This window comes from Mus musculus, chromosome 11, assembly GCF_000001635.26.
Source record: "Mus musculus strain C57BL/6J chromosome 11, GRCm38.p6 C57BL/6J".
NCBI lineage: Eukaryota > Metazoa > Chordata > Mammalia > Rodentia > Muridae > Mus > Mus musculus.
In genome coordinates this window covers 99,358,379-99,375,388 of record NC_000077.6, presented here as the reverse complement: position 1 = coordinate 99,375,388, position 17,010 = coordinate 99,358,379, and the positions used below count along the sequence as shown (strand labels likewise).

Below are 17,010 nucleotides of genomic sequence, written 5' to 3'. Positions count from 1 at the left end.
TATGTGTTACAGCTACAGAAAGAAGGAGATATTACCAAGGATATAGTTATTTAAATGACACGGTTTTTGTTCTCATGGGATAAAGTACCTGTTTCTGTAGCTAATAGTCCTTCATCCGAGAGTATAGTAAGCCAGGCAGACAGGGCCCGTCTCTGTCTCACTTAGCCATTGACACTGGATTAGCCCCTGGACCAGATAATGACAGTGTGTTCATAGGGTCTCTAGATGAAAGAAAAGGATTACTCATTCAAAATTAAAAGTCAAAATAATGAACTTAATATAGAACTAGACCCGACTTTATGTACGATAACAAATATCCTGAAGCGATGAGGGGGGGTGCTAGGCATTAATTATTTTTTAAATCGCCCAATTATGCATCATTTCATGCTAATCTAAATGATGCCATTTCTCTCCCAGCAGACACCACTCAACTCGAGACAGCCCCCACAACCGTGTATAAAAGCTCAAAGAACCCACAAGCAGGTGAGGTTCTGTACGCCTTTGAAATTACAGCTGCCCACGGACCAGCGGAACGTTTGGCTTGGCACCATGTCTCTCCGGTTTTCTGGCGGATCCAGGCACGTTGGCATACAGTCCGGATCCCTCAGGCCGCCCAGCGGAGGCGCAGGCTTTGCTGGGAGCAGCGTGGCTGGCGGTTCGGTTGCTGGTAGTGGATTTTCTTGGGCTTTGGGAGGGACACTGGGCAGTGCTCCTGGTGGGAGCCATGCCACTGGTGCCCTGGGAAATGTCTCTGGTGTTTGCTTCATCGGAAGTGAAGGGGGTCTCCTCTCTGGAAACGAGAAGGTCACCATGCAGAATCTTAACAACCGCTTGGCCTCTTACCTGGATAACGTAAAAGCTCTGGAGGAGGCCAACTCTGAGCTAGAGAGAAAGATCAAGACTTGGCATGAGAAATACGGACCGGGATCGTGCCGTGGACTTGACCGTGACTACAGCAAGTATCATCTAACCATTGAGGACCTGAAAAGCAAGGTAAATCGCAAACTTGAAACTAGCCAAATAAACATAATAACTTTCGGCAAAAGTATATAAAACCACAAAGGGAAAAACTTCATGGCTGTACTCTAAGTTGAATTTAATTTTAATAAATAATTCTTCCCATTGCTCAAAATTAGGAGCCTTGGTTCAATACTTTCAATGTGAATCCCACTGTCTATTTTGAGATACATTTATAGATAATAAATTATTATCTCCTAAAAAATAATGCAATTGTCTGAGAACGAAATTAAAACATTGCTACTTTTTAAAAATTAAATTCTAAACATTCTGATAATTGCATATGTTTAAAATTGATGCAAAGGCTTAATTATTTTGTAAGTAATGCATAACAAAAGCAAGATTATTTCTGTTAACTCCCTCTTCATTTCCTCCAGATCATCTCTTCCACGGCTGCTAATGCTAATATAATTCTGCAAATTGATAACGCCAGACTGGCCGCAGACGATTTCCGACTAAAGTAGGTGACAGATGACAATGGCGGCCCCGGAACTAAGTTCCTATCTGTTTATGTTGTTAAATTACTTTCTTTTTCCATTTTTATCTCAAGTAAAATTACAACCTAGAGGAGTAAAGGAAACAAAGGATTTCTGATAGAAAATGATAAGTAAGTGAGCATGTTATGTGTGCATTACATCCACGACGGAAGGTGTTCCTGCATCTCCCTGCCTGCCTAAAGGAATGCCAAGCACACAGTAAATGCTCAGTGGCGACTGCCCACTCCTTAAGAATGTTAACCTAGGGGCTGGAGAGGTGGCTCAGTAGTTCAGAGCACTGATTACTCTTGCAAAGGTCCTGAGTTCAATTCCCAGCAACCAACTCACAACTCTTTGTAACTCCAGTTCCAGGGGATCTGACATCCTCATATGCACAGGCAAAACACCAATGCACATTTTTTTAAAAAAATACATTTTTTTGTCTTTTTCTTTTTTTTTTTTTCTTTTTCTTTTCTTCGAGACAGGGTTTCTCTGTATAGTCCTGGCTGTCCTGGAACTCACTCTGTAGACCAGGCTGACCTCGAACTCAGAAATCCGCCTGCCTCTGCCTCCCGAGTGCTGGGGTTAAAGGTGTGTGCCACCATGCCTTACATAAGACTATGCAATGGCTGTCTTTACTTGACTATGATAGACATTTCAATCTATGTGATTGGTTAACTCTTCATTGTCCCGGACTGGACTGGAGAGACAGGTCTTTATGTATTTTTGTTTTCTTTGGTGTTGTCTTATGGCCAAGTCTCACTCTGTAGCCCAGGCTCATCTAGAACTCACAATCCTCATGCCTCAGGCTCCTGAGTTCTTAGACTACAGACATGGGCTACCCCACAAGGTTTTTTTCCTGTGGATTTTTGTATTTAGAGTCCTGAACTGGTTTCAGATTTTCCAGTTGATATCTTCAACTTCTTGAAGAGCTCTAACTTCCACTGGAATTCATTTAAACCCACCCCCCTCCCCTCAAGGTATGAAAACGAACTCACCCTTCACCAAAATGTCGAGGCAGACATCAATGGGTTGCGGCGCGTCCTTGACGAGCTAACCCTCTGCAGAACGGACCAAGAGCTGCAGTACGAATCCCTGAGTGAGGAGATGACTTATCTCAAGAAGAACCACGAAGAGGTAGGAGAAGCTTCGCTCTAACCCCAACACAGCTCTGCCCGGGAAAAGTCTAGGGAGGCAAGCTGTTGAAATTCCAGGGGAGAAACCTGAGATATCAACACTTTGAAATCCAAATGAAAAGGCCAGCTGCTCCGTGGACTAGTGCAGACCATTGCTTTGCTCGAGAACCCAGGGTGCCACCGCTGGAGGGTGTAGCCACTAAGAACGGGTGGTCAGGAGTCGGGAACCCTGTCCAGTCTCCCTTCTGATCAGATCCCAGCAAGCAACTTAGGAGAGTTTCTTCTCCTCTCTGTATTGCAGTGTCCTCATCTGTGAAGAGAGTGCCTACCTCATAAGGATGCTCAGACTTGTAGCACAAGCTCAGAGCGGCGTCTGGCATCCAATGGTCATTCAATAAAGTGACTGTTAGTGTCCCTTGGGTGAAAATTCCACAATGGCTGGGATTGGATGGACAGGACTGGGTGTTCCACCACTCTGGTCCCATCAACCCCAACCCGATAATTGGCAATTATCTGTTGAATAGCCCCTCTGGTCTTTGTAATCCTTTCATATTCTTTTTCTTTTTTTAAGTGGTAGTTGTAGTTGTCTTTTTTAATTATATTTTATCTATTTGTGGGAGGAGGACAATGCCTATGCCACAGTTTGTCCGTGGAGATCAGAACAACTTTCGGGAGCTAGTTTTCTTTTTCCACCCTCTAGGTCTGAGGATTGAATGCAGGTTGGTTGGCAGGAAGCACCTTTACCAGTTGACCCATCTCTCTGGCCAACTGGTTTGGTTGGGCCTGGTATAGAAGTTTAACCTTTTTTTTTTTTTTCATGGTTTTCTGAGATAGGGTTTTTCTGTGTAGCCTTGGCTGTCCTGGAAATTGCTCTGTAAACCAGGCTGTCCTCAAACTCACAGAGATCCACCTGCCTCTGTCTCCTGAGTGCTGGAATTAAAGGTGTGTGCCATTATCCACTGGTTCAACTTTATAATCAGGGCATTTGGGAGGCTGAGGCAGGATAATTCCCTAATTCAAGGCCCAGCCTGGGTTACATAGTAAATTCCAGCTTAGACTGGGCTACAGAGGGATACCCTGTTTCATAAAAAGAAGGATAGATAGACGGAAGGAAGGAAGGAAGGAAGGAAGGAAGGAAGGAAGGAAGGAAGGAAGGAAGGAAGGAAAGGAAAGGACAACAGCCCTGAATATCACCGATAAATTATTCGTTGCTCTGGGAATTTGGGGAACTCTAAACCCTTCTCAGATGGCATGTGGGCAGTCACTTGCATTTCACTCTAGGAAATGAAAGTCCTGCAGTGCGCAGCTGGAGGCAACGTGAACGTGGAGATGAACGCAGCCCCAGGCGTGGACCTCACCGTCCTTCTGAACAACATGCGAGCAGAGTACGAGGCCCTGGCTGAGCAGAACCGCAGGGACGCCGAGGCCTGGTTCCAAGAGAAGGTGAGGGGAGTCAGAGCCGCTCTATCTATTCCACCCTAGCAGGCCAGACTCAATGTGACTCTGTGCACCCTACCTTCCAGAGCGCCACGCTGCAGCAGCAGATCTCCAATGACTTGGGCGCCGCCACCTCAGCCAGGACCGAGCTGACAGAGCTGAAACGCTCCCTGCAGACCCTGGAGATCGAGCTGCAGTCCCTCTCAGCTACGGTAGGTGCTGACCCCAGATGTCCTCCCGCTCTTCCTGGTTCCCGAAAACCTAAGAGAGCCCTTTTTTTCCTTTCCTATAACAAATGCTTATCAAAAGGAGCTCGCGGCCCGGGCGCGGGGGGGGGGGGGGGGGGGCGGGGGGGGGGGGAGAAGAACAGCAGGGAAAGCATCCTAGGAGACAGGAAGGTAGCATCTTCCTCACAGACTTCTTGATACTCTAAGTTCCTTCCTGGATGATGCCCAGAGTTCATTGTGGTAAAAGAACCAGCCTGGCGCCCAGTTCCACCCTGCACATGCTCCGCTCAATGCCCCAGAGCATGCTGGGCAATATTGGTTCAGTTAAAACATTAAGGGACAGGACCAGCGTTCTTTGTCCACACAGGCCAAGATGGGTCACACCATCATCTCCGAACACTGAGAAAAGCATAGTCAGAGGGGATTCACAAGGCTGGAGCTGGAGCTCTGCAGTTAAAAGAACCCACTCTTTCAGGGGACCCAAATTTAATTCCCAGCACCCATATTGACAGATAACAACTATCTGTAGCTCCAATCTCTGATACTGTATTCCGTCTTCTGCAGACACTGCATACATGCGGTGCACATACATACAGGCAAAACGGCCATACACATAAAATATTTAAAGAAAGGTACACACCAACCCAGACCTGGGCACTATCTGTCCTCTCGCCCTACATTAGTAAAGTTGTCAACACCCCACAGCCTGGCACTCAGCCTCTTAGGGACATCTGGGCCATGGAGAAGACTTCAACAGTTACCATGGAAACAACCTAGAAACCTACTTTCTGTGGAGACTTGCGAGCAGGCAGCATCCAAAAGGCTTGACTTTGAGAATTGGGGCAAGCATGTGGTCCAAGGATTTCCCCATCCTCACAAGAGGTTTTGTAACCTCTGAAGAGGCTAGGGTGTCACGTGAACAGGGAAATAGCTACTATGCAAATCAGAACAGTGAGCCAGCCACAAAGGAAACCATGGCTCAGTAGACTAGAAAGATCTGTTGGTTTAGCCAACCTCAAAATACAGAGGCAGTGCTGTATCACTATGTAGTATTTAGACCGAAGATCTACCATTGGTGGAGCCTTGAGCTTACCCAGCATGCCTCTCTCCCCCTCACTCTCAGCTTAGCGGCCTCTCTAGCCCTTCCTTCTGAACTCGGAAGGAATTCGGAAACCATCAGAACCCTGCATGATCTTCTGCCGCTGCAGGGATGAATCCTCCCTGTGTTTCTGGAAAACAGGATAGGAAATAAATTCTCAAATGCCCTTATCAGAATTAGAAGCATTTTCACATAGAAACAACGAAGAAGCAGTAAGATTCTCTGCTCAGATCACCCATCCCAGGAGTAATGCTTTAGGGTCAGGAAACAACCCACCCTGCAAAAATCCACTTAACAGCCAGTGTAACCAAGCTATAGAGTAATACTGGTAACCTAGCTGCCATACCCGAGATTCTTTGGTCAAGATAAAGTCCAAGTTCAGTTTCCCACAGGGAGAACACAAGTCAATTATAGGTTGGGGCTTATCTGTATATAAACACCCACATGTTTGCTTCCTGTGTTATGCAAATGTCCAAGTTCATCTGGTTCTTTCTCATCAGCACCCAACTTTCCCAGTGGAAGGCAGCTAAGAGAGGTGCTGCCCCCTCTGGCTTCCCAGGGTATTGGCCATCTTATAAAATATCCTAGGGAAGAAAGGTTTTAAGGCTTTGAATTGTGGGTGTGCCCCTACTTGACAGCTAGCTAGTCGGCACTTTTTCTTTCTCATTACCATATCTGTCACCTCCTCTCGCATGCCCCTGGAGAGCCCAGGAGCCTGTCCAAATGCAGCCGCCAGTGTAAATCAGCACCCTATGAGCCTCAGCTCCATTAGATCCTCACATGCCTGCCTGTCATGATGAATATCTTACTACATAGTTCCGTCTTTGCAACCCTAGAATCAAGTCAATACATCATATATTGGCAATACACAAACTTATCCTTAAAATTATAATGCTACTAATGCAATTTTTAAAAAAAAGTAAGCTAGGGAGCTTGGAGCTGGTAAGGGGCTTGCCAAGCAAACATAAATAGGGTACGGATTTAACCTCTAGGACTCATGTGAAAGAAGCCAGGCTTAATGGCATGAGCGAGCAATCCCTGTGCAGGGAAGCAGAGACAGGAGGATGCCTGCAGTTACTGACCAGCCAGTGTAGCTTAATCAGTGCGCCCCAGGCTGGAGAGAGAGAGAGAGAGAGAGAGAGAGAGAGAGAGAGAGAGAGAGAGAGAGAGAGAGAGAGAGAATATCAAAGTATCACCTGAGGAATGATACCCAAGAGTGTCCTCTGCGCTCTCTCTCTCTCATGCACACATGCGTGCGTGCACACACACACACACACACACACACAGAGGGAGAGGGAGAGAGAGAGAGAGAGAGAGAGAGAGAGAGAGAGAGAAATGACCCAGCCAGCTCAGTCAGTCAACAGGTTTTCCACGGCAGGAACAAGGATTAAAAAAGAAAAAAAGACAATTAGACAACACTGTAGCATGACCCCAGCCAGTTCTGAGACTGAAGGCAAGTTTATATTATACCAATCAACTTTTATACCATTTTAATTATGCAAGTAATAAGGTCAGTTCTAAGTTGAGGAACAAGCAAGGCAATAAACAAAGTCCCATGATCATTGTCTCTAAGGGCTAATAAGGATGATCAAGATATCTGAGCTTATTTCCCTGTCTGAGCCCAAAGTCATGTTCATACCTGAACCTACTTCTTTGTTCAGCCTAAAATTAGATTCCTGCCGGAAGCTCAATTCCTTGTCCTGGCCCAATGTCAGATTTTTGCCAAGCAGCCCCAAAAGCTCTCCATAGAGAAAGAAAGAGAAAGAGAGAGAGAGAGAGAGAGAGAGAGAGAGAGAGAGAGAGAGAGAGAGAGAGCATTTAAAATTGAAATGCATTTATTAGGTAATTGCTTGATCCACACTGCCTCCAAAAATGCCAGGCAGAGGCTTGCATCTCCTTCTAACAGAGGTGTTATGTCCTGTGAAGTAAGAGCAGTAGTCATGCCACAGGAACAGAAGGGAAATGAGAGAGAGGAAGAGGCAGCAGACATTACGATAATGATTAATATCAGAGGTAGTAACTGCCAGGACACATATATTTATATACGATAAGACAAAGAGGGGAAATTACCATAATTGAAGTAGAAATCATGAGGCTGGGCAAATTACAGTCTATGAAGGAGAGAGAGGACGTGAGATACTCCTAGGACTTAGTGTGGACTCCATGGCCTGCAGGTAATGAGCGCTGCTCTTGGGGGCCCACCCTGCTAAAGGATGCATTCAGTCTGAACAACTTTAAAAAGAGGACTCTGGTGAATGGCAGAAAATCAAGAATGGATTACAAAAGAAAGCAATAGACTAGTGGGTCTAGGAATAGGATTCGAACTGTTGGGGATCAAGGTTTCGGTATAATAGGCAAACCCCCAAAACTATTTTAAAATATAAATTATCCTGTGTGGATTTCTTACTGTGCTGTCCCCTAAAAGTGCTCTTATGTACATGTTTGTCTTAACAGAAACTGTTACCAAAGTCTTAGCAGTCAAATATCTTGCTAGAGGCTGGGAGGCGGGGGCAGGGAGGCAGCAAGATGCCTATGGGGGGTAAGGGCACTTGGATGCCAAGGCTGGTGACCAGAGTTTGATCCCAGGAACCCATAAAGTGGAAGGAAAGAAGCAATTCCTGCAGGTTGTCTTGTGATCTCCACATTTGCTATGGTACATGCTCTCTCTCTCTCTCTCTCTCTCTCTCTCTCTCTCTCACACACACACACACACACACACACAGAGAGAGAGAGAGAGAGAGAGAGAGAGAGAGAGAGAGTAAACTCTTGGGGTGGGGGTCATTTATTCCTTGTCAGGCTATTCAGTGCTGTTCACCCAGGGTTAATAACAGGATCCTGTCTTATGGTGACAAACCCCTAATCCTCCCGGGGAGTGGTCCTGCAGGATGCTAAGTAACTCAGGGCTGGGTACTCCTCTGGTGACTTCATCCCTTACTATGATCTTTGACATATTAGAAACACTCTCTGGAGTGCTCCCTGGCGGAGACCGAGGGCAACTACTGCTCACAGCTGGCTCAGATCCAGGCTCAGATCAGCGCCCTGGAGGAGCAGCTGCACCAGGTGAGGACGGAGACCGAGGGCCAGAAGCTGGAACATGAGCAGCTGCTGGACATCAAGGCCCACCTGGAGAAGGAGATCGAGACCTACTGCCGCCTCATAGACGGAGACGAGAAGTAAGGTCAATGGGAAGTTTCCAACCACAGCCATGCTCTATCCCTCAGCCTTCCATGCTGTCAGTCCGCTGTTTCTCTGTCGCACAGCACAAAAATGTGTGTCCTTCTCCTGCTTCTAAATAGAGGGATCGTTTCCTCTACGTTTTGTACATCACAGAGCCCCCTTATCTACCTTGTCATTCCTGGGCCAGGTCCCCATTACCATCCATGTTAAGCACTGTAATTTCAAAACTCTCCTGACCCCAATCTGCTGAACAAAGCCTGGAGACACACTTTATATGTATATGTGGCTCCTGGGAGGTTGCATATTTTTACATGTAGCTCTTAAGCTAATACATATTTCTTACTTTTTAAATTCTTGGATGGGAATTCTTGAATGGGAGGGACTGGGAAGATGGCTCAGTGGGGAGAGCATGCTTGTCCCATGAGAGCCTGCCTCGGATCTCCAGCACATCTGTAAATGCTGAGTGTGATGGCTCTCCACACCTGGGGTCGGGGGAGAGACTATGGATACTGAGTGCTCACTGCCAGCCAGTCTAGGTGACATACGTGCTCTCAGTTCTGTCTCAAAACATGGTGGAGGGCTAGAGAAATGGCTAAGAGGTTAGGAAGCACTTGTTGCTCTTGCAGATGACAAGGATTAGTTCTCGACACTTGTGTGATTCATACCAGTCTGTATCTCTAAAACAAAGGTTGAGAGCAACGAAGGGAGATTCCTAATGCCAACCAACACACAGTCACACATACACACACACATACATATACTTATACACACTCACACACATACACATACTCACACACACTTACAAACATACATTCACACACATACACATACTCACACACACAAACACACACTCACACACATACACACACACTTACATATACATACTCACACATATTCTACAAACACACACCCACACACATATACATACTCACAAACACACACATACATGCTCACACACATATACATACTCACAAACACACACACATATACATGCTCACACACATATACATACTCACAAACATACACACACACACACATATACACATACTCATACACACACTCATACACACTCACACACTCATACACATACACAGTCACATCCAACACACCACCACCACCACCACCAAAAAGAAAAAAAAATCAAATGGAAATAATATTTTTAAATCCTCTCTTTAGATAACTTATAATCACTTCCTGCTCCTGCGCACAAATCATATTTTTTCAATAGCAAAAACTGAGATCTGTTGGGTCATTATTTCAATGAAAGTTTCCTAAGTGATAATAAACACCAATGTAAAATAATGACGTTTTCTTTCCTCCAGTTCCTGCTCTGTCTCAAAGGGTTTTGAATCTGGAACCTCGGGGAATTCACCCAAAGGTAACAAAAACCTCGTCTTATTCCTATAGCAGAAAATCCCTTTACATCAATGGCTCTTACACATGGTAGCAAAATCTACATTTAAGAAGTTTTAAGTAAAGTACTCTGAACTGGAATGTTCTCCAGACACCCCAAAAACCCATGACACACCCTCCCCAATGTGTGCGAGGCAGTGCGAGGAGCCAAACAGTGGTGTCCTTCATCACGTAATCTTGCGGAGCAGAATACGGTCATTCGCCTGTGTTTTCTTCTCTAGATGTATCCAAAACCACACTGGTGAAGACGGTGGTTGAAGAAATAGATCAGCGTGGGAAGGTGCTGTCCTCCAGGATCCACTCCATCGAGGAAAAGATGTCTAAGATGAGCAACGGCAAGGCTGAGCAGAGGGTTCCCTTCTAGCTGCCATGCTAGGGGGATAGAGTAACTTGGGGGCGGAGCCTAAATCTCAGGGAGAATGGAAATGCTTTCTTCTATTACAGATGAGGAACCTTAGACAAAATACCTGTTTTCTTAGTGACTTTCAAAGGATGCTGGGTGTTTGTGTCCAAATAAAATAATTGATGGCAACACACTTCCGTTTGCTGGTGATTAATAACGAGTTGTGATTTATTCCCCACCCACCCACCCAGTAGGTAGTCTTTATTGGGTTTCGCTCTAGTTTTCAACAGCTATCAATTCGATCACACCGTATTTAATATTAAATATTCACTAGGCATAATCTTCAAATCCCACCCCGGCTGCATGAGGTAAACATAGGGGACGGTCAGAAAATTCTCCTGCAACTGACACATTCCACCACTAGATGGCGTGTGCCTGGTGTTTTTGTTGCGATATCTCATCTCAAGCTCCCACACAGACTTTCTGGGATACCATTCCCATCTAACCAGAAAAAAAAAATCTCTGAAAAGGCCCGTGCTGATGATTTTTCCAGGACAGATTACAAAAGCTTTTCCCTGGGAAGGCCCAGACAGAAATACTTTAGGCATTGCGGACAAGAGGGTGCACTGCAACTACTCAGCTTTGTGGTTTCTGCTAACAGGAAGAGCGGTAGACTGATGGGCACAACTACATTCCGATAAATATTTAGGGGCGCTGGGATTTGTTGTTGTTTTGGTTTGGTTTGGTTTGGTTTGGTTTTGGTTTTTGGTTTTTGGTTTTTGGTTTTTGAGGCAGGGTATCTCTGTATAGCCTTGGCTGTCCTGGAACTCACGCTGTAGACCAGGCTGGCCTCCAACTCAGAAATCTGCCTGCCTCTGCCTCCCAAGTGCTGAGATTAAAGGCGTGCGCCTGGCTCGAGATTTTTTTTTTTTTCAACTCGTAAATAATTTAACGTTTCATGAAAGGTTAATTTTTCCACGTTTTCAACCACTTAAGCTATAAAAGCCAGGAACTGGAGCAATGGCTTAACAATTAAGAGCTTTGGCTGCTCTTCCAGAAGACCAGGGTTCAATTCCCAGCACCCATAAGCGGCTCACACGTGTTTGTAACTCAGGATCTGGGGGATCCAACTCCCTCTTTGGGCTCCTCAGGCACCAGGCATTTATGAGGTGCACAGATATACAAACAGGCAGAACCCCACAAACATAAAATGTAAAAGCCATTCTTAACTTGGGGCCTTACAAAAACACGTGACAGGTCGACTTTCAATCTTCCCCACACCGAGACAGACTCGTACTAAGGCACAAAATCTCACGAAGCGCGTGGGATCTCCGAGGTCACTGGTCGTTCTGCTCTAGGAAAATTGCTCTTTTGTTTCTCAAGTATCTTCCTGATTCCATTGAGACGCTCAAGTAAAGGCAGGCTTTCCACCCAACAGTCGAACTGCTCCATGGAAGCTCAAAGGAGTGGAGAAAACAGTCAAATCCTTACCAACTTTCTGCCAAGTTCACCTCAGGAAGCAAGTTCTAGAAGTTATGAGGAGATGTCTTCCAAACACACGGGGCCAGCTACGTAGCTTGTTTGAGTCAGTGTGAAATGAGGACAGAAATATGAGGTCCCCATGTTCAAAACTCACACCGCAGAAGGTTCTAGAATACGATGAGCTCTGCTTTCTTCTTCGGTTACAGTTCTCATTTTGTTTGCTTATTTGGTTGGTTGGTGTCTTAGTCAGGGTCTCTATTCCTGCACAAACATCATGACCAAGAAGCAAGTTGGGGAGGAAAGAGTTTATTCAGCTTACACTTCCATACTGCTGTTCATCACCAAGGAAGTCAGGACTGGAACTCAAGCAGGTCAGAAAGCAGGAGCCGATGCAGAGGCCATGGAGGGATGTTCTTTACTGACTTGCCTCCCCTGGCTTGCTCAGCCTGCTCTCTTATAGAACCCAAGACTACCAGGCCAGAGATGGTCCCACCCACAAGGAGCCTTTCCCCCTTGATCACTAATTGAGAAAATGCCTTAGAGTTGGATCTCATGGAGGCATTTCCTCAACTGAAGCTCCTTTCTCTGTGATAACCCCAGCTGTGTCAAGTTGACACAAAACTAGCCAGTACAGTTGGCTTTTGCTTTTTTATTTTATTTTATTTTATTTTATTTTTTACAGGGTTTCTCTGTTTAGTCCTCGCTCTGTAGACCAGACTGGCCTCAAACTCAGGGATCTATATGCCTCTGCCTGTTCTGGAACTAAAGATGTGCAGTATCGTGTCAGGGTCTTTAGACTATATTCTTGGTTTACCCTGGATTTTTTTATGATTTTGTTTTGGGGAGGGTTTTTTGTTTTGTTTTGTTCTGGTTTTTCTTGTTTTGACCTTCGCTATTTAATATTATAAGAAAAAAATACATTTTAAGTTAGTGTATACTTTTACCACTTGTTTTTATGCCCAGTAATCCCAGTTTTAAACAAAAATAGCACAATTATATCATCTGGGTTTTTTTTTTTTTTTTTTTTTTTTTTTTTTGTAGCTCACATCTCACATGTGTATATGTATTTTGCTCTCACCAAAAGAAACACAAAACAAAACAAACTCAACTCTTTTTATTTCACTTTGTGCTGTTGTTTGTTTGGTTTGGGTTTGAATTTTTGTTTGGGTTGGGGTTTTTGTTTTGTTTTTTTAGTCTAGTTCTGTTTTAGAGATAGCCTTGGTTAGCCTAGAATTCTCTGTGTAGACCACAACTCACAGAGACCTGCCTGCTTTTACTTCTCTGGTGTTGAGATTAAGTCAAGCACCACCACACCAGCTCCAGGCCTCAGAAACGTCCATGTGTACTGCAGTTTTCAGTCACTCATGTTCCTTGGAACATACGTGACACTTGAAACAAATTCCTGTTGGCATGGAAGGCTTGGGCTTTCTGGGATTGCCAGAAATCCAGCTTATTCCATTTTGGAGGCAATATACCATTTACCCACTTAAGGTATGGCTGGACTCCCACATCAGTGTTAACCAGAATTCAGTTTGCCAGGGCATTGCCTGTGCTATGTGCTACAGAGGCAGTAAAAACACTGCAGGCAAACAGTTCGTATACAACCCCTGTGCACCCGTGTGCTGTGTCTCAGGGTTGCTCAGACAACGCTTAGCAGAGCACAGGTTTGAAGACGCAATTACTGGGAATTTCAAGTTAGCAACAGAGGGTGCTGAAGCAAGTACAGGACTCTTCTAACAGACTTTTGTCTGGAGCCCCCAAAACAACTCCTACCTTACAGGTGTGCTTGGGGGCTATTGACATTTGAAAACATTTTGAATAGGATTCCCTTTATGTAGGAATGCCCAGGAAGGCTCACGGAGGACAGGATGCACTTTGCGGTGAGGACTCAGGGGGAAGCTCAATTCTTTAATTCTGCACCTTTTGCAGAATTTCCCAGGTGTCTCTTCGCAAAGTGATGATATAGAATTAGTCCCCCGAGTGAATTACCTTCCAGTTCTGTTGAGTTCACAGGGTAGAAGGAAACACCATGACGTTAGAGTCGTAAATCTGTTCATCCTAGAAAATGACTACGCCGTTCAGGTCTGTGGTTTTCTGGGCTCAGCAGAAACTAGGGCAACTAGACTCTGAAGAAGTTCTGCTAATAAACACATATTGCCCTAGTCCCTGAAGAGTCCCACTGCCTTTTACTGTAGTGGGTTTGTGTGCCTCAAGGTTCTGAAGAATCGATACCTATCTGAAGGAGAAGGAAATCCACTGCGCTGCTTGACCAGTTAGTTGGTTTATTGGGGATGGGGTGTTGTGTTGCTGCTGCTGCTGCTGCTGCTGCTGCTGCTGTTGTTGTTGTTGTTGTTGTTGTTGTTGTTGTTGTTGTTGTTGAGACAAGATCTTGGGGGCTGGAGAGACGGTTCAGTTGTTAAGAGCACTGACTGCTCTTCCAGAGGTCCTGATTTCAATTCCCAGCAACCACATGGTGGCTCACAACCATCTGTAATGGGATCTGATGCCTTCTTCTGGTGTGTCTGAAGTGTCTGGTGTGTGTACTCACAAACATAAAATAAATAAAATCTTAAAAAGAAACAAAACCCAAGATCTCATTCTGTATCCCAGGTCTGCCTGGAACTCAATATATAACATAGGCTGGCCTCAAACTCATAGCAATCCCCCTGTCTCAGTACTGGGAATACAGGCATGAACTATCACATCTGGCTTTCAGCAGTTAGTTGTTACAAAGAAAAAAAAATCACAGACATTTAAGATGCGTGGAAGCCCTTTCAGGCAGTAAGTTACCCCACGCTTCCTATAAGCGCAGGAAGTAGCTCCCAGGGGGCATTCTATGCTGTTTCATGTGCTACTGTGTGTTTGGTGATACAATCGTGTTTGGCGTGGTTGCAGAATGTAATTTTCCTCCGGATACTGCTTCCCCCTGAACACACACTTCCTGTGAATGTGTCTCATTTCTGTTCGTTCATGCCTAGGTTTTCTAACTTTTTTTTCCTTCTATCACTTCCAACGCATTTCAGGTGATTTTGAGGGATAGATGCTGTCTTACTCCATTAGCAGGCACAGAATGTCTTCATTTTATACAAGAATACATCCATTTCTACGTTTTCTCCTTCGTGTGTATTAACATTTTGTGGAGTTTTGCCTCACTTGGTTTCTTTGGCTCTTTTTTTGACCAAGAAATTATTCCTTATTTTTAAAAAGGAGGTACAATTCCAAATGACTCCTCTAACTTCTCAGACTTCTCTTTTCTCTTGCTTGGACACAGGATTCAAGATTGTTGGCTTTGGGGCTGGAGATACGGCTCAGTGGGCTTTGGGGGATTTGTTGTTTTGTTTTCTTGTTGTTTGGGGGGGGAGTTTAGGTTTGGTTTGTTGGTTGGTTTCCTGAAACAGGGTTTCTCTGTGTAGCCCTGAATGTCCTGGAACTCACTCTGTAGACCAGGCTGACCTTGAACTCAAGAGTTCTACCTGCCTCTGCCTCCCGAGTTCTGGGATTAAAGGTGTGCGCCACAACTACCCAGCATGGCTCAGTGGTTTAAAGCACACACTCAGGTCTTCCAGAGGACCTGAGTTTGGTCCTCACACCCATATGGGGGTGTTTACAATCACCTGTAACTCCCACTCCTGGGGATCCGGTCCCCTCTGTGGCTTCCAAGAGCATCTTCACTGAAATGCAGATACTCCCATAGGCACACACCACATGTATAAACACAATTAGAAAGACCTTTCCAGCAAACCTGTATAAAAACAGACACGTAGGCCAATGGAATACAACCAAGGCCCCAGAAGTGCACCTGCACAGCTGCGGTCACTTGATGTTTGGCAAAGGTGCCAACAACACCCATGGGAAGAAGACAGCCCTTGCAATGAACTATGTTGGGAAAACTGGATCTCCCCCAGGAAGAGCAAAACTAGATTCCTATGTCTCACCCTCAGAAAAAATCAATTCAATAAAGCAAAGATCTGAACGTCAGACATAAAACTTTGAAATACCTGGGAAAAGTACTTTAAAATCTAAGCTTGAGAAAAGACTTTCTGGGATAAGACTCCAACAGTTCTGGAAATGACTGACAGACAGGATTCCCATTAAAATCAAAAGCTCATGCATAACAGAGGGGAAAAAGCAAGGGAGAAAAAGCAGCTGACAGAACCAGAGAAAACCTTTGCCAGTCATGCATCTGATGGGGGATTAACATCTAGAGTCTGTAAAGAACTCAGAAAAGAGAACTGTCAAAAAGCAAAGCAAACGCCAGGCATGGTGATGCACATCTTTAATCCCAGCACTCAAGAGACAGAGGCAATCAGACTCTATGAAATTCAAAGCCATTATGGTACACATAGCAAGTTCCAGGCAGCAAGAGCTGCATAGTAAGACGCTATATATGAACAGAGAGAGAGAGACAGAGACAGAGAGAGAGCGAATGCATAAAAATGCATAGATACAGGTAGATAAAAATGGATAGAAGAACCACTCAATGGATGGAGGAGCCACTCAGTAAATGGGCATGTGCGTTGAACAGACAATCCTCAAAAGAAGAAACATGAATAGCAAAGAACAAGCATACAGATGAAAGATGTTTGACATCAAAACTACATTCACCATTCCAAGCCGCTCTGTCAGCATGGATTTCACCCAGCAAACAGGCAGTGGTAACTGCTAAGAGCATGAGAGGCAGGGGGCTTCCTACTGTGCAGGTGGGATGTAAACTAGTGTGACAAGATGGAATCAGCATGGAGAGTCTTCCAAACACCGAAAATAGAACCAGGGGAGTCAACATCGCACAGAGACATTGGTGCATCGTGTCTGGTAAGGCGCTGTTCTCAATAAGCAAGACAAGGAATCAGCCCATATGAATATCCACAGATGGATGGTGTGTTAGTCACTCTTTGATTGGTGTGATAAAACACCATGACCAAGGCAGCTTACAGAAGAGAGAGTTTATTTGGAGCTTACAATTTCAGGAGGATGAGTCTGCAACCATCATGGCGGGAAGCATGGCAGCAGGCAGGCAGGCATGGCACTGGAGCAGTAGCTGAGAGCACACCTCTCTCTATCCACAAACAGGAAGCACAGAGAGATAACAAAAAATGGGGGGGGGAGTCTTCTGAAACCTCAAAGCTCACCCCCAGTGACACACTTCCTTCAGCAAAGCCACAACTCCTAATCCCCCTCAAACAGCCACCAACTGGGGACCAAG

At 45.1% G+C, this 17,010-nt stretch overlaps 1 protein-coding gene across 1 annotated transcript; it reads left to right on the top strand.

Moving 5' to 3' along the window:
- The first annotated feature begins 485 nt into the window (after nt 1–485).
- Nucleotides 486–10,382, top strand: Krt28 (keratin 28). Its single transcript, NM_027574.1, has 8 exons — nt 486–993; nt 1,395–1,477; nt 2,474–2,630; nt 3,911–4,072; nt 4,153–4,278; nt 8,348–8,565; nt 9,892–9,947; nt 10,204–10,382. Exons 1-8 carry the CDS (start codon nt 550–552, stop codon nt 10,344–10,346), a joined length of 1,389 nt encoding a protein of 462 aa, NP_081850.1. The 5' UTR covers nt 486–549; the 3' UTR covers nt 10,347–10,382.
- The last annotated feature ends 6,628 nt before the right edge of the window (nt 10,383–17,010 follow it).